The 18,166-nt window shown below is 35.9% G+C and overlaps 2 protein-coding genes across 5 annotated transcripts in view; both read left to right on the top strand.

Annotated features, from left to right (window-relative positions):
* Positions 1-4,834, top strand: part of mypn (myopalladin) — a 28,880-nt gene extending 24,046 nt beyond the window's left edge. For all 4 annotated transcript variants that reach the window (XM_015039498.1, XM_015039499.1, XM_015039496.1 and 1 more), the window contains 6 exons: positions 527-606; positions 1,821-1,947; positions 2,030-2,237; positions 2,728-2,893; positions 3,913-4,046; positions 4,132-4,834. In XM_015039498.1, coding sequence (XP_014894984.1) covers positions 527-606; positions 1,821-1,947; positions 2,030-2,237; positions 2,728-2,893; positions 3,913-4,046; positions 4,132-4,310 — 894 coding nt within the window. In that variant the 3' untranslated portion in view covers positions 4,311-4,834. The remainder of the gene's footprint in view (positions 1-526; positions 607-1,820; positions 1,948-2,029; positions 2,238-2,727; positions 2,894-3,912; positions 4,047-4,131) is intronic.
* A 6,421-nt stretch (positions 4,835-11,255) lies between these two features.
* Positions 11,256-12,498, top strand: atoh7 (atonal bHLH transcription factor 7). Its single transcript, XM_015039486.1, has one exon. It carries the CDS (start codon positions 11,569-11,571, stop codon positions 12,001-12,003), a length of 435 nt encoding a protein of 144 aa, XP_014894972.1. The 5' UTR covers positions 11,256-11,568; the 3' UTR covers positions 12,004-12,498.
* The last annotated feature ends 5,668 nt before the right edge of the window (positions 12,499-18,166 follow it).

Below are 18,166 nucleotides of genomic sequence, written 5' to 3'. Positions count from 1 at the left end.
TTGGATATCTAATCATACCTTAAGTAGCTGAATCATAGTAGGAGGAATTGCCTTTAAGGATGTTAAATTGAATTTTAATTTGTATTTTTTGACTAAATCATCATACGATAAAAAGTTTCCAACTTGAAAATATGGCAGTGTTCAGCAAGGAAGCTGTCACAAAAAAAATCTTTTTCCAAAGGTAAAGTATTGAAATAGTTTTTGTTTTGCTCTACTGTACCTGTGTGAATTTTTCTCCATGTTCAACAAGTCATAGCAAACAGCCAAATATCTGCTGTAACGGCTTTGGAAAGCTAAATTACGTATACTGCACATTTAAAGTCAATTGCTTGTTGTAGTTGTCGTTTTTAATGCCCAGTTCTGCCGTTTTGGAATGAGGCGTACACTCGAAGCCTTATGTTCACTTCGACTGAGTGTGCGCTTCGTAGAGGGCTGCAAGGTGCAGAGCGAGTATTGGGCCTTTCTGTCAACACCGTCCTGCTGGAGACTCTGGCTGATTTTGGATTTGCTGTTTGGTGATCTCCAGGGACGAATCAGCTGCTCGGGACATTTGATCATCCAGTCTGGACCGCCGCGAAGCCGGCTGACGCCTGTCCAGTCTCAGAGGTGAGCAGACCTTAGACAGATGCGATCTGACAAATGGAGTGTGAGGAACAAGCAGTTCCTTCCTGTTCCTGGACTAACGTCAGTCTGATGTAGTGGATGTCCAAATCACTTCCAAGGGCAGCATTTTGTGTCACAATCAACGTTTTATAAAAATCCCATATAGTTAAAATTTGATTTAAAAGAAATTTGGCATTGTAATTTAATGCCTTAAAATTGGGCCTCTGTCTCTTTAAAAATGTCTCTTTCTGAAACTCCGCCTTCAGGAAGTCATCACCACATTTCTCCTCTTTTATCCCTTTATCAACGTTTTTACCAGCGTTTAACTCAGAAGCAGCTCCTATAATGAGCTCAGCAGCGTCACAAGGTGTTTGCTAATTGCTGCTGGCTAGTCTGAAGGAGCTAAGAGGGGGAGGAGCTCTGCCTTGAGGGCTGAGCCAGGTCCATCCTGGGGTTTTGAAAAGCTGAATGGTTGCCATGGAGATTAAAGGATTTCTCAATCATACATGAATTTAAAAAAGTCTATTTTACATAACACTGCCCCGTTAAACGTTTAACATTAATCTCCTCTGATCACAGCCCAGTTCCATAGGTTTGAAAAGCAGGCAGATGCGACTCATATCCAACTTTTTCACCATAGTCTAAACGGATCAATTCAGATCTTCTTACCGCCTAAAAACATCCAACTTACACATGTAAGTTGGATGTTACCTTCCACTGATAAGCATCAGATAATCAGATGCTTATCTGATTGTTTGCAAAGCGTCTGCAGTCTGAACAGTTATGTCACATTTTAGAGAAGACGAGTGTTTTGTTGTTGACTTGCCATCCAGAAACCACTTGCTGTATTCTTGATAGTTGTGCAGGAGGCTCCACTTATGCTTTTCAAAGCCTCATGGTTGTATAATTGCGCATCTGGTTGCGGCTGTTTTCATGAATGTACACATTGAGTTAGGGGTGCGGCCAGCAGCAGGTTTTTTTGGTTTTAAAGTGACAAGAGTCCATAAAACAGCTAAAATCTCATTATCTAGAAATGATTGTGTGCATAAAATGTGATGAAAATGTTTTGTGTAGCTCATCGACCCATCCTAACCTGGTCAAGGAAGCATATTAGGTCACCTTTCAAGTAAATGTTGCATGCTGTAATTTTGCTGCTGTTTTAACCTGATAAAATGACAGAAATGTTCTGTAACATGCCTTGCTGATGATGATGCCAGGGTTCGCACTCGCATCCAGGAAGTGGAAGGTGAACAAACCCAGGAGCGTTTCTTCCGACCTCACTTCCTCCAGGCCCCCGGAGACATGATGGCTCACGAGGGCCGACTCTGCCGACTCGACTGCAAAGTACGGGCCGTTAAAAACACAGAGAACATGAGCGTTTTGCTCCTCTTTTAGCTCCGCCTTACCTTTGGTGTGTCATCTCCAGGTCAGTGGGCTCCCCAGCCCTGAGCTGATGTGGCTGGTTAACGGGAGGCCCATCTACCCAGACCTCAACCACAAGATGCTGGTGCGTGAGAACGGCGTCCATTCCCTGGTCATCGACCCGCTGACGCAGAACGATGCGGGAACGTATACGTGTATCGCGAGCAACAAGGCGGGACAGAGCTCCTTCAGCCTGGAGCTGAAAGTCGTGGGTGAGGTGTCACTACCTAAACATTCATGAGCTGAGTTTCCATTCACCAGATAATTGGACATTATGAAAATAAATTTGCTTAATAGAAGCATGCCAATTTAAAAAAATTATAGAAATTTTTGGCACTACTTGGTCGTATTGAAATTAATTTATTTCACAAAACTGCAATGAAAACATGTTTTCGCATCACGCAAGTCACATGATCAACAACCGGATGTTACCACTGCCGGAAACGACAAAGAAGATGACAGGAAGTAGGAAGATGATGTTTTTTAATGGCTTTTTGCGAGAACTATTGTATTTATGTGTGATTTTGAATGCATTTCTTATTTAATGGAAACAACGCAATTGCGAAGTTATAATTTTTTCCCAACATTAGCGGAATATCAACAGTTTTGTGCACATTTGAAATAGAAACACAGCTTGTAATTACAGTAAATATTTTTTTTTTGCCATAAAAGAAGTAAAATAAATGTGATCTCCCTGCTTAGAGAAAGAAACGAAGCACCCGCCGCAGTTTGTGGAGAAGCTGCAGAACATGGGTATTCCTGAGGGGGCGCCGGTGAGGCTGGAGTGCCGCGTGGCGGGAATGCCGCCTCCGGCCATCTTCTGGAAGAAAGACAATGAAACCATTTCAAAAACGAAGAGCAGAATCAGGTTAGTACTTTGTCTTTTTATTTCTAAGAAAATTATACTAAATCCGATTTAAATGGTTTGTAACATAAAAAAAATTAAGGACTGTGAATATTTACTGGTCAGAATATTATCATTTTCTTACCATGGAGGAATTAATCTAAGGGATTTTTTTTAACAATCTAAACATTAAGTTTGTCCTAAAAATGACTAGAAGTTGAGACATGTTATACAGTGAGCTTAGTCGTTAACTTTAGCTAATTTCTTTGTATGTTTAGCATTAGCTTCCACTGTTTTTTTGGTTTTGTAGTTTAGCATTAGCTTATGCTAATTTATTAAAGTGTTTAGTGCTTGCCTCTGTTAATTTTTTAACATTTAGTGGTTCTGTTAGCTTTGACTAATGTTTTGTGTTTAGCTGTTTAGTTTTACTTTCGTCTAATTTTTAATGTGTTTAGTGTTAGCCTCTGCTAATTGTTTTATGTGTTAAACAATTTAGCATTAGCTTCTGAGTGCAGTGGTTTAGCAATAGCTTTTGCTAATTGTTTTGTGTGTTTAGCATTACCTTCCACTCATTTTAATGTGTTTAGTGTTAGCCCCTGCTAGTTTTTTATGTTTTTAACTGTTTGGTATTAGCAGAGCTAACATTATTTAGCAAATTAGTAGTTAGTGGCCTTAGTTAAGTAGTTAGCTGGCTGATAGTTACTGCTAATGTAAGGTAAAAGTATATCCTACATTATAACTATGGCAGCCATTTTTAAATATGAAACCTAAAACCAAGAAAATATAAAAAAGTAAGTATAATTTCTTTGAGTCCAACTATGTACAATTTGACACCAAAAGTATTAATCTGTGATAAATATTGGAACATTCTGAATGTTTCCATCCTGAATTTTTCAGGGGGTAATTTTTTTTTTTTTTTTTTTTTTTTTTTGAAAAGATGTAATCACTGTTAACTTCTGTGCCTCGTTCTTGTGAAACATTTTGCTGAATTATTAAATTATCTGCTGGTGGAAATAAGTCTGAACTCTTTATTATTATTTCAGCATGACGCAGGACTCCACAGGATATGTCTGCCTTCTTATTCATCCAACAACAAAAGACGATGCTGGCTGGTACACTGTGTCAGCTAAAAACGATGCTGGAGTTGTATCTTGCACCTGCAGACTTGATATCTATGGTAAATACTCTGCACAGCTGTCAGGTTTCTGAAGATATCCGCTCTGTAACTGTGTAGTAACTCCAGCTTGCTGCTGCGTCTTCAGCACAGTGGCATCAGAGTATCCCAGCACCAATGAGGAAAGCTCCACGAGCGAGCAGCCGCTACGCCGCTCTGACAGGCCAGGGGCTTGACATTAAGTCGGCCTTTTCCACGTCAGACACCAGCCCCTTCCTGTTCGCCAGCTCGCCTCCGGAGGCCACCCTGGAGAGCGACGAGCTGTGACGGATCCGTCCGCCGTGTTCTGTGACCGCCAGGTCCAAACACGACAAGGCTAACGGGGAAAAACGCCAACAGAGCAGATTTTGTGTGGTACATTTTTGAAGTGTTGCATTCAGATTACAGCAGCAATCAGCACTGAAAAGCTGCGTTTCCATTACAAATATGCAGAAAATGCATATTTGATGTTCCGCTAAAGTAAAAAAAAGAAAACATGATTTCGCAATTGAGGCGTCTCCATTAAAGGGGCAGTATTATGTTTTCCTCTCACATAACGCCATTTTCTAGCACAATCAAGTAACTATCTTACCTTCAGTTATTATAAAAATGCTGAATATATCAAATATAACTTTTACTTTGTATTTTAACGCATTGAAATTGGGCCTCTGTCTCTTTTAAAATCTCCTGCTCTTTCTGAAACTTTGCCTTCAGGAATTCATCCCAACATGACTCCCCTATTTACCCTTTAACAACATTTAGCAACCCTTTAATGTTCCACCAGGTGTTTGCTAATTACTGCTGGCTAGTCTGAAGGATCTGAGTGGGGGAGGAGCTGCGTCTCGAAGGCGGGGCTACGTCCACCCAGGCATTCTGCAGCTGAAAGGTTGCCATGGAGATTAAATGATTTCTCAAACATGCATGAAAGAATCACGGCAACACTCCAGCTTTGTTTTAGATGCAGTAAAAACATTATAACACGATGTAACGCTCAAAAAACACGATTTTACGTAACACTGCCTCTTTAAGTAAGAAATGCAGCTAAAATCATGTAAATAAGTTTGCATCGCCATTGTGAATCTTTATTTTACTTAAATGTCAAGCACACAACAAAGTACACAGAAAAATCACATATATACAAATGTACTGTATGTATAAATACATGCATTACATTTTTCTTCATTTCTTAAAAAATGGAGAAAATATGGTGCTTCATTAAGAAATGTACATTTATGAACATAAATTTTTGCCAAAAGAATTAAGACTAAATTGACTTGTGATTTATGTGATTTACCAAGAAAAGTGTTTTACAAATTTTGATTCAGCTGAAAAAACTTCATCCAAGCGCAAAACATTTTTTTTAATCAAAAAGCATTTTTTTTTAATTGGTGTGTTTCCATTGAGCGAACTTATTTCTATAATTCCAATTTGCACAATGTCAAGGTAAATGGAAACGCAGCTGTAGAGTTTTTCACCATTCCTATTTACTCAAAGACATATGAACAAAGTTTTACATGCAGAAAAAAAAAACATACGCAGTCTTAGCAAAGTCTCATGAGCCACTTGAGACGTTTTTCTCTTTTAGGTTTGATTCACATAATTTTTACCTTATAATCTGTGAAGACGCGATGAATGCTTAACGCTGCTGGTCTCCGCTCTTAACTGTTGGTTCTGTTCCATCAGTGGTTCTTTTGCCGCCTATTTACCTGAGCTGCTTGTGCCGGTTGCCTGCTAACGTTCACCTGTAGCTGAGAATATGAGCAAAAAGACACTTTTCAGATCCTTTTAAGTCGATTTTTGTTTCTCCAAAATTAGACATTAAAATACAGCAAGAACTCAACTAGTCACAGATTTTTTTGTGGGAAGTAACAACAGATTATTCCCTGAAAATATGCCCTTTTTTCAGAAAGAATAAATGAAAAGTGCAAAAGAAAAAAATGCATTCTAAACAAAACCAAAGAGAGAAGTTAATTTTGGCTTAAAAAATCTGAAATTTTGTGATTGACCTCAGACTTTTTTTTGAAAAAAAACTTTAAAATTTCTGAGCTCCAAAACTCGAAAATATACGAGGAAAAATCTGAAATTTTCTAGAAGAAAAATAGAAATTTCTCAGCTTCAAAAGTTAAAATTTTTTGACTTTTCAAACTCTAAAAATTTCCAAAAGCCAAAAAAAAAAAAATAAAACATTGAGTAATCTCAAAATTTCTGGGGTTTTTTTTTTTTCCCCCCAAGTAAATTTTCAATTTTTCAAACTCAGAAATGAATTTATTCTTTTCTAGAAAATTTGAGAATAAACTAAAACTTTCTGAGCTTTTTTCTTGCAAATTCCTGACTATTCAAGCTAAAATATTTTCATGTTTTTTTTCGTAGAAGATTTCCGAGATTAATCTCAAAAGTTCAGAATGTTTTGGTGGAAATGTACTCATCCTTTTTTAATACGGCGGCGAATGAAACGCTCCTGGCTGCCAATAACATATTTTCCGTGTTGCTGATTGGCTGAAACCCAAAAAGCAGAGAACAGACTGAAGATGTTGGCGTCTGTTGGTACTCAGACAGTTTCCACTGAGTCCATTAATGCAGAGACGGAAACTTCTGCTGTGATGAGTGAAATGTATGTGTAGAAGTAAAACTGTGGTTTGTAAAGTCGTTTTAAATCTAAAATATTCAGAAAATTACACGGTTAAACTAACAGGATTGGTTTTTGTTCCCCAGCACTTACTAAAGGTATTCCCAGTGCTTTGGTTTTTCCACCTTTTAACTCCAAATTTTATTAATTACTCTCTTTCCTCAAAATTCTGCACATAAAAACATTATTATGATGATTAGGAAAAAAATTTAGATTTTTGCAAATTTATTTAAAATTGTGTTTTAACACATAATGTTTATATTCACTGGAAACTTTGTTGTGCGGAATATAACATAATAAAATAAAAATCACTGGAAAATTTGTTATAAATGCATCACTTTTATTTATATATAAAAAAGGAAAATCAAAAATTTAGAAATAAATAAGTATTTTTCTCCCAGGAAGATGTAAATCTCTGAAAATATTTTTGTTTTCCTAGTGTAAAATATCCAGGAAAGCATCATCTCTCATAGAAAGCAGAATCTACTACAATTTATGGAAAGCCAAAAGGTCCAAAAGTCATCCAGAATGTTTTTCAAATTCAGATTGCATCTATATTCTCTTTGTAGTAAAAGCAAGTAAAGATCGCCACAAGTGATTTTTCTATTTTGTTATTTCTAATGAAATCTGGAGAAATTTAATTGCTTATGCCAAACTTTACTTGTTTTTCTAGCAAAGTTTGGCATGAATTTCATGTCCTAAGTAAAAACAACAAAGTGTCTGAAAAGTGTCTGTAATTTTTCCTTTTCTCTGCTGTATTGAAATATTTATTTATTCATTCAACAAAATTGTTTGATTTCTTAGTTCACATTAAAGCTCCGTATTTTAAATTTTCACGCATACCTGCGGCTTATGAACAAACTCCTGCTGATTCATGTCTAGCTTGTTGTTGATCCATTGAAATTGTTTTCTTTTATTATAAATCTTTCTTTCTTTGAGTTAATTGAGCTTCATATTGACAGAAATGTATCTATTGAAATAAATCCGCAGTAAAAGTTGGAAGTTTGGAGAAGTGAGTTGGTATTACAAATAAAAACATTTTATTTCCCTTTTCCGCTCTATGACAGCGGTAACAGACTTTGATTAATGAAATCAAGTCCGGATGTCGAACAGAAGGTCACCTGATGTAAAGTTGCTGTAAAATACTTTTGTCCATCTCAGAATAAAGTTATATTTATGCAAAGCAGTGGGATGTTTATTCTGCTCCGGATTTCGTCTTCAATTATTCTGCAAAATAGTAGAAATAAATCCAGTTTGCAGATTCAAATTTTCCAGGTTCGATTAGTTTTTGTCTGTAATAAATTCCCTAAAATGAATTTCATTTTATATCAGTTATCCCATATTATTTACAGATTAACATGTTGGATGACAAACGAGTTACTTTCTGAAACTTACTGGTTATGTTTCTGTAACCTCAATGTTACTTTCTGGAACTTACATGTTCTGTTTGAGAAACTTTAAGGTTACATGTTAGAAGATACTGGTTATGTTCCTAGAATGTTAAAGTTTATTTCTGGTACTTTTTAGTATTTATTAAACTTTGAGGTTACTTTTTGAAACTTGCAGATTATCTTCCTGAAACCTTTCGGTCACTTTCAGAAACTTATGTTACTGGAACCTTAAAGTTACCTTCTAGAACTTACTGGCTACATTTCTGCATTTTTATGTATTTATTTATTGACTTATTTAGATATTTATATAAATCCATCACTAATAGCCTGTTTTCCTCTGATCATTTATCTCTATTGGCTCAAACTGATTCCAATGAAAAACGGGAAGACTCAGAAGCCAATTAAGCATCACTAATCAGTCCAATTGGAGCGGATTGGAGTTCAAACAGGCATAAAATCACATTCACCTTACATGACCTAATTAGAGTCAGAGCCCCATCTGACCAGCTGCTACTTGCTAACTGGGCGTTTCTCCTGTGAGCTTTGAATCAGTGTTCAAATGTTTCTGTTTTAATCAATAACATGGCATGCTGCATCTTCCTGCTTTATATTTTCAATCATAACTACTGTAGTTTTATCATGGTAGCAGTTATATTCTGATTTTAAAACCTAAATGTTTTCAGTGAGACTTGAAGTTCTAAAAAGTAAATACTGTTTTGTTAGAAAATTATTCTGTGGTTTAATCCAACCAGCTTTAATCCGTGAATCCTGGTTAACACTTTCTCTTCCTCTGAAGCGTATGCTTCGGTCCTTAATCTCAGCTCCTCCGTACAGAGACGTGTTTCTGTCAGGGCAGGCCGCTCTCTCTTGAGCTGTGACATATGGCATCACTCAGTCATCAGTGCCTAAACCAGCCAATCATGGCAGAGAGTACGGAGCCACGTAAAGGCCTGACAGGACGAGCAGCAGCTGGCAAACTCAATCTGTAATAAATGAACCGACTGGTGGATGGGATTATATGCCCAAATGCACAGCGAACCGGTCAATCCCGAAATGACCAGACAGCATCAGCGTGTGTGCATGACCTGCTACCAGCAACATGCATTAATCTGGGAGATTAATCATTCATAACCTGCCTCTGCAGCTTAATCTGATGAGAATATGTTTGATTTTAATAAAAGGAAATATTTCACTGATCGACTTCAAATTTTTATAATCTTCCCGTCTTAATTTAATGGATATTTCTTGCAGTTTTGAAAGTATTTTGAATAATTGAGCGCTGAACATTGATTTTATGTTACTTTACTTTAAAACTGATGATTATTTTAGTAATCAATTATTCTGTTGATTATTTTGACAAATACTCAGATTTTTAAAAATGGCACATTCCACACATTTTTCAGTCTTTTTTATATAATATTAGAAATATATTGCAAATGCAAGTAAACAAAATTAAATTCCTTTTTCAATTCAATTGTTGTATTTCAATGCAAAATGTATATTTTTTACAGCTTTGGCTGCTCTGAATATGTTTTTTCACCAAGTGGCTTTTTTAAGTCTCTATTCTCTAATTAACAATCGATTACTTAATTAGCTGACGATTATTTTAATAATTGATTCATTGTGATTAATCGTTTCAACCTTACATATAAGCCTTTTTTAACATTAGAATTACTTTAAAAGATGCAAATAAATAAATAATTTAAAGAAAATAAACATTGCTTAAAATACAACATGCCCTGTAACATATAAATCTGAATCAAGTCAATCTAAAATTTGCACTTAAGGAATTTTGACCAAAACATATTTTTAAAACAAATCTTTTTTATCTTAAATGCAAAATGTAAATATTTGTGCACAGTTTTGGTTAAATTTCTGTTTCTGCTCTGATTGTATGTTTTTTTTTTCATGTGTGCACTCTAGTTAATGATTAATCGATTACTAAATTACTTTACAATTACTTCAATAACTGATTAATTGCGATTAAGCAGATTAATCATTTCAACCCCTTTATTGCAAATGCTTTTTTTCTAACTTATGAATACTTATGACTGAGTTTTGATGTTAGAATATAATGTGTTTTTATTTATTTCAGTGAATTAAATTATCTAAAGGTCAAGAAGCAGCAACGTTAAAATGCTAAATGCTAACAGTTTAAGTGTGAGTTGCTCTTTAGGCTTCAGCAGATGGAAACGACAGACAGAGAGACAGACGTATTACTTCTTGCACCACTTCACAGATCAATTATTCATTTGGCATCATGTGTTCACCAGCAGCACCAGACACATTAATGTTTCTCCAGAACTGTGAACAAAGCAACATGAAGGGATTTGAACCAACAGCTTTAAGTTTCTGCAACATTCACAACATCTTGGTCCATATTGTGTAAAAGCAATAATCATTTCATAATGTGCCGGTTAAATCCCTCACTTACACTTCTACTGCCTCAGGCTAATCTCAGATTATCACCATAAGAACTACTCGAGTGAGAGTAAAAAATGATGTCATCAAATAGAAAAAATATACAGTTATGTGCAAATAACGGAATTTTAGAGACTAAAATTAAAAATAAATACAAAATTCAGGCAAAATAAATAAGTTTAAAACATTACACTTCACACAAAATTAACACTTGAAGTAAATAATGTGTATATTAGAATGTTCTAATGTACTTAATAGTACTTTATTTTATTAATCTCAATTAGAATTGCAAAGCTGGTGTATAAACAAGAGGTCTCACTTTAACATAAACTGCAGGTGTACGACTATTGTTTATATTTTTTGGTTAAAATGTTTATTTAAGTTACTAGCATTGGACAAGGTACGCAGAATTTTCATTAAAATAAGAATAGCAGCAGTTTACAATTACAATTATTCAAGTAAAAGTCATAGTAAAACTACTTCTAAAGTACTTTTTAAAAAGTTATTCAAGTAAATGTAACTGAGTATTTACTACGGAGTGTTAGTGCGAAAAGGAAAACTAAAATTACAAGAATAAAGTCGTAACAATATGAGAAGTCGTAATATTTCGAGAATAAATATGTAATATTACTACGACTTTGTTCTTCTCCTGTAATTCTCGCAGATTAGAGCAGAGAAAACGTTAAACTTTTCCGAAAGTTTTCCAAATCAGGAAGAAAAAAAAATAGATAGATGTGATTATTAAATTATTATTGCTACCGAATTAATTTGTAAAACTGCATAATGTCCAGTTCAGCAGCCTCTCTGCATGTTTGTTTGGGCCGTCAGCGCTACCAGATGGTCGACTTTTGGTGTTTGTGACACATGGCTCCGAGTGAAGCCATGCACGGCCGGACCGTGATAATTAAAATTTCATTAGGGTTTGTTAGTGTGGGTGTGTGCTGAGAGTGGGTGTGGGTCCGTGTTTCCCCGAGTCGGGACTCCACCTGCTGCCACCTGTTCATCCCCTCCGCCCTATAAAAGCCGCAGCAGCTCCGACTCCTCACACTTTCTGGAGCTAAACGCTCAAAATCCAGCGAGGAACTTGAACTGGTTTTGCCTTTGAATCATGAAGTCCCGTCCAAGTCCCAGCTGCAGCGATTCCGGATCCGAATCCTCGGAGCCGGATTCCAAGTCACCAGAGAAATTCGAGTCCGCCACCCGGCGGCGGATGGCGGCCAACGCCCGAGAGAGGAAGAGGATGCAGGGGCTGAACACGGCCTTCGACCGCCTGCGGAAAGTGGTCCCGCAGTGGGGCCAGGACAAGAAACTGTCCAAGTACGAAACCCTGCAAATGGCCCTCAGCTACATCGTGGCCCTCAACAGGATCCTGACTGACACCCGGAGGCCCGCGGCCCCCCACCGGCAGTGGCTGGACCTGCAGCTGGATGTTATGCAGCCGGAAAGTTACTCATGCCTGATGAGGTACGAGCATCCGGCAGGACAGGAGTACGTCCACTCGTCCTTCTGTTGTGAGTTCGACGCCCATCATGTCCATGCGTAACGCTGTGGGCGCTGCGCCAGAGGGGGCGCCATAAAAAAAGGTGTAAAAATGGTTTCAAGGCAACATTTTTTTTTTGTTTGTAAGTACTGTTTGTTCGTACAAAAATTATGTTTTCTGTAACAGAGACACGCCTATTTAGCTTCAGAAAGTACAAAGTTCTGCCTCTGAAAGTCGGCCATGTTGTTGGACAATATGAGGGTCTTCCTTCCAGTCTGGGAGGCAGTAAATACATTTGTATTGTTTCTGTTCTGTATTTATTTTGCAGCTCATTGAAGCCTCAAAGAGGCTTCTGTTTTTTGGACATTTTTTTTGCATATTTTTTCGATAGAAAAAGTTCTGTTGTGTAAATTCTGTATATCATTAATGTAACCTGGGAAAAAAGCAATGTGATGCAATCTGCGATAAATTGTGAGACAATCTTTGTGAGAATTAAGATGTCATGTTTGTAGAGTTTAAATATAGATTTTATTTTTCACAAACATCTATTTTGTTTAAAAGTGTTCATAAAGAATAAAATTATTTTGTGAGAAAACTTTGTCTGACTTCGCCACTTCTTTACATAAAAATATATTTTTTAAAGTCCTTTTAGTCACTATTTATTTATCAGGACATTGTATCATTGACACAAAATAATGTTATATTTTTTTCATTCACTATAATAAGATAAAGGTAGCCGTTTATGTTGGAAATGCAGTTGGCCCTCTTGATACAAAATGCTTACTTATCAATTAATCAATAATCAACAAGCGATAACATAGAGAGTGTTCAGAGGAGTAAATCATCCTTTGACCCAGAGCTGCTGGGCTCTCAGATAACGCGTATTCTCTACGTCACCAGAGGAGTAAAAAGTAAAAATAAACCAGTTTAAAACCAAGTGCAACCCATTTTAATGAGGCATCAGTTGGATTTTATAAACAAATTTCAATATATATAAAAAAATGAGATCACCACTGAGATATTTAAATAAATATCTGGTATCTTTGGATGTAAAAATATAAAAAAATAAGGAAAGACTAAGTAATTATGCTCAGGACTGACTGTTTTAAAAAATAAAAAAATTGCTAAACAAGTAAGAAAGTAATTCTCGAAAAGTAAATCTTTTCATTCAAGAAGTTTGTTTCTGAAACAAAATAAGGGAGCCTTTTCTCAAAAGACAATAGATTAATGTGACAGACGTATCTACATACCATTCAAAACTCAAAAATCAGCTTTTATCTAATTTACTTTGATACAGCAGGCATTTTTAAAGAGATAGTGACCTATATCTTGTTCTTATTGCTGAAAACATCCAAATATTTTTCATTATTTTTTCCATCTGAGCCCAAAAGAGTTTGTAAACTGGATGTCTTTCAGCTATAAAAGTTTTGGATCTACAATGATTTAAACTTCAATTTTCTACAAAAACTTGTTCAGTTAGAATTATTGTATACATATATGCTTAGTTTATTGTTGAGCAGTGAAAACTTTCTTAAAAATTGTAATTTTATTGTAGTTTTTAGAATTAACATGACAAAAAGTTTGGATATTGTCCTAAAAGGTAACTTTAAGCCATTTTGGGATTAATTGTACATTTAGGAAGAAGTTTTTACTTCAAAGTTTAATGGAGAAACTTCTGGAAGGACACCCAGAAACGACTGATTTAATTTGTTCAACTGCCTTAACTTTAAGAAGTTAAAGAAAGTTGATATATTTATAAAATCTAAGCCTTGACTTCACTTAAATCAGATCTTGTGACCGTTTGAGCGGTGGCACAAGCAGCAGATGAAGGACGCATACGTGCCAAGGTCCTAGCTTGGGAGGCGGGGGAGAAAGAAATTAAACTGTTGCGTGATAATGGCCGTGTGTAATGGCTGTGTTCAGAGCCACTGAAGCATGAACACCCAAACACAGTCCTCCCTAAACGCTGTGCATTAACTTTAACGTTCAAATAATGTTAACAATGTTCACTTTTTAATCAGGCGGCTGCTCAGCTAACAGGCTGTGGAGTTGCTTCCTTTTTCCCGATGTTTTTATCTAGAAATGTTCATTAAACGTCTAAAAAGAGAACATAAATGAGAGAAAAGACACCTATTATGTAAGAGAGATTTATTTTAACAATATTATAGATGTGAAGTGTGTCAAAATTTGGTTTATTTAATCTCAAAGTTCGTTTTGTTTAGTCAAAAAGTTATGCTAACTTGCTATTTACGGTTGGTGGTTACCATAGCAACTGGTAACTGATGGCCCCCGTTCTCCTTTTTCTGTCGCCATTCAGTAACTGTGATGGAATCAGCTGTGTTTTCTTTACGAGTATTAATATTTTAACAGTTATTTTTGATTAATTTTATTATATACAGTATTTAAAGTGCAATTTTGCCATGTTTTGTATATGTATTTTTTAACATTTGTCATAATTAATGTGCATTTTACTTTACAACTTTTAACTGTTCATTGGGAGCCATTGTGCTATAGTTTTGCTTTGGGTTATTTATTGTGTTTTTATTGAATGTATACTGGTAGAAGATGATTTTCTCTAGTTAGATATGTTTTAATTTTATATACAAAGTAATGTTTCAGTTATTGTGTGATAGTTTTGAATGTGTGTGGTTTTTATTTCCTGTACTGAAAAGTATATTCGCTGTTCTTTATGTTAAGGATGAGATTAGTTATGTGGATTAATAATGTAAATGTTAGATACACTATGAGATCACAGTCAGCTCTGTTGCCGTCGGTTACTGGGACAGAAACTCTCACAGATATTTTAGCTATGGCACGAAGTTGCTGCGTTATTGGGTGTAATGTCTGATCACACGACCGAAAAGGTAAAAAGATGGAAAACGGTCTTTCTTTTCACTATTTTCCTGCTTGGAAACAACGCGAGGAAGCTAAGTTATCGGTGCTAACGAAAAGAAGACGAATGTCCTGGTGTCAGCGGTGAGACGTCCTGATATTACGTTCTCCAACATCCCCAGATACCTACAAGTTTGCTCCAGACATTTCCATTCTGCTGAGTCTAAATTCGCTTTGTTAGTGCTGTGTCATAATTTATTTTGCTATGATTTTGTCCGGGTGTACTCATGATCAGTTTCTGTTGAGTTCATTTAAGTGGGTCAACCTTGTTTAGGTCGGGCTAATATTGTTTATGTAGCGTAGTCCGAGTTTTGTCAGTGGACATCGAGGTTATTACATTAAGTAAACTATTTTACTAGTGTTATCAAATTTCCAGTATTCATACTGATGTGTGTTCTGATATGCCCTCTTGAAGGCAAACCGACGTACAAAATGGATTAGCTCAATCCTGACTGGGGTCCAGCGCTGAATATGGGTCACTGCGAGGTAAACACCACAACATAAGACCGACATGGGCGTCAATTAAAGAGGCGATACAGCAAAACCATCAATAAGTGGAGGAGCGAGTTACAGAGACTGTTTTTATTATTTACCCCAGAAGAGGTAAATAATGAAAACACAGTTCCAGAGGCTGTAGATGAGGAGCAAGTTGGAAAGACTGAGGAGGAAACGCCAGGAGAGGAGCTCAGCAAGGCTGCAGAAATATGTGTACAGTTGGAAGTGGCTGTTTTCTCTCATTCAATAATTTCATGTGGGAAACATTCAGGAAACATTTGATTCAAGTCTTTCAAATTGCATGTAAACAGGTGAAGAAATTAACCACATTTAAAGTAAAAATTTGATATTATTAAAGGAAGATATATATATAGTAGTACTATTAGGTTTTTTCTCTGCTTAGATCAGTGTTTCTCAACTATGGTCCTCACCGGCCCCCTACTCTGCATGTTTTAGATGTGCCTCTACTCCTGAACAGCTGATTCAAATTATTGCATGACCATCAAGTACTGCAGAAGCCTGTTAATCACCCAGAGATATAATTCAGGTGTGTGGCAGAAGGGAAGCAACTAAAACATGCAGGACAGGGGGGCGGTGAGGACCAGGGTTGAGAAACACTGGTTTAGATCTTCACATTACCTTTGTTATCCCTTTGTTTCATTGTGTTTTGGATTTCCTTGGATTTTGGATTTAGTTTTAGTTCATTAAAAATAACATCCACATAAAGTGTGTCCACCGCCACACCACATCATGACACAAACCAGATGAAAAAGCCCATCTTTAAAGATTTAATGTGTAATTAAACAATAAAAGTGACAAGTAAATTTTATGAAACAGATCACACTTTAATAAATATTTGTTGTATTTAACATATTTCAGGTAAGCAAACATATAATGAAATAGATCCAGTTCTAGAATTTTATGTAATTGAACATTACAGGTTACAAATGTTTTTATCATCTGAGGTAATTTATTTTATTAACTTTTAAAAAAATATATTTTTTAAATATAAATTTGGTCAAAAAATAAAAAGGGGGTCAAAATGAAATAAAAATATGCCTCATCTATATAGCTTAGTAGAATTTCACAGATTTTGTGTTAATAGGTCACATGACCTAGAAGCTATTGAAGAAAAAAACTAAATAAATAGCTAAAAAAAATATATATAAAGTGTTCAAATGTAATAAAGATGAGTGTGCCTCATTTATACAGTCTAGTAGAATAATTTCTCAGATTTTAAATTAATGGGGCACACGATTTGGAAGCTATTGAAGAAAACATTTAATATTTAAAATATTGAATATGACTTAACCATTTTATAGAGGATAGCATGCCTCGTTTAATAGCATGAATTGCCACTTTTTTGTATTAGTTGGTCACAAGTCAAAGCATTTATTTACAGGAGTGTTCAGAAATTGACGGTCCCTATGTGAAACTCCGAGCGCTTCAGGAGGCATCGGTAGAGAACAGCTGGCCGAAATTAGCGTTCATAAATCGGATCAACCTTGAGCTGAACGTCCCTTACTCCGCGGAGGGCGAATATCCAGTATCCAATTTGCAAAACAACTTCGCTGCGGACGGTAATACAATGAAAACACCGGTGTTCTGACTAGTTTGTTTTGGTCTGTGGGCTGCAAACATGGCGCCGAGCGACGTAAACGTCATACGCTGTGACGTCAGCTCCAAAGCTCTATATTGATTTTCTCTCTAGTTGGACATAATAATAGAGTGAACCTGAGTGTTTGTTGTGAAGTTATCCTACTAGACGTTAAACAAACACAAAAGGGCCACAAATATATATAATATATATGAGATTACAGGAAGTAAACAGAAAAAAACACTCCAGATGAGTGTTTGTATACCTAATGAAGACTAAAGGAGAGTAGAATGTCAAAGGTGTCTGATGATAATGGGGCAGAGACCCTTAGTGACATTTCAATTACCTCCCTCATTAATTCAGTCACAAGTGAGCAGCTGGTGACAGAGAATATAATCGATGGGCAATTAATTGATTTCCTAGAGGGGGCCTGTTAGCGCCCGGGCTGCTAATCGATAGTGACAACCCTGAATTACCAGAGAGGGTCAGACTCACTGAAATGTCCCTCAGTAGCTGTAAACATGGATGTTAAAGAACTTAATTTGGCAGAAAAAGTAACACCTGTTAAAAATAAGAAGTATTTTTCCAAGAAAGAAAACAGGTGCTACAGAAACTGCAATGTTTTTTCAATCTTATGTATTTTCCAGGTTTATAGGGTTTAAATTGATAATTTAAACAGTAAATAGAAAGAAACACTGGCTTGACTGAACAAACAATGAACTGAAACGGAAATATGTTATAAAACAAACATAGAATTGATCAAAATAGTTTTGATCATCTTTGTTGTTATGCAACTAACAGATGAGGTTGGTAAAGTATCCAATAATTACACTTAAGTGAAAATAAAAAGTATCCATCCAAGAAATTACTCAAGTAAAAGTAAAACAGTATTTGGTAAAAAGCCTACTTAAGTACTGCGATGGACCAAAATATAAAGTTAAGTGGAATTTTTGGTATTTTAAGAACCAAAATGACAAAGTAACAGAAAATAACATGTTTCTAAATCAGTTTCTTTCAATGTCAAGCTTATGAAACTTTGACCCAAACAGGTCTGTGTCTGGTGAATTATTTGGTTAAAACATGTTTGATGTTCATTCAGTACAGAAAGTGCAGACAGTAGCAATGCTTCTAATAAAATTACTGTTCTCAAGGTACAGCGTATGAGAAGTTTTGTTTTTTTCTTCAAAAGTTACTCAAGTAAATGTAACTAGTTACTACCCAACTCTGGATATTAGTTTGGAC

Source organism: Poecilia latipinna, unplaced genomic scaffold (assembly GCF_001443285.1).
Source record: "Poecilia latipinna isolate Pla-1442-1.1 unplaced genomic scaffold, P_latipinna-1.0 Scaffold474, whole genome shotgun sequence".
NCBI classification, from domain to species: domain Eukaryota; kingdom Metazoa; phylum Chordata; class Actinopteri; order Cyprinodontiformes; family Poeciliidae; genus Poecilia; species Poecilia latipinna.
This window is presented reverse-complemented; position numbering and strand designations above follow the sequence as displayed.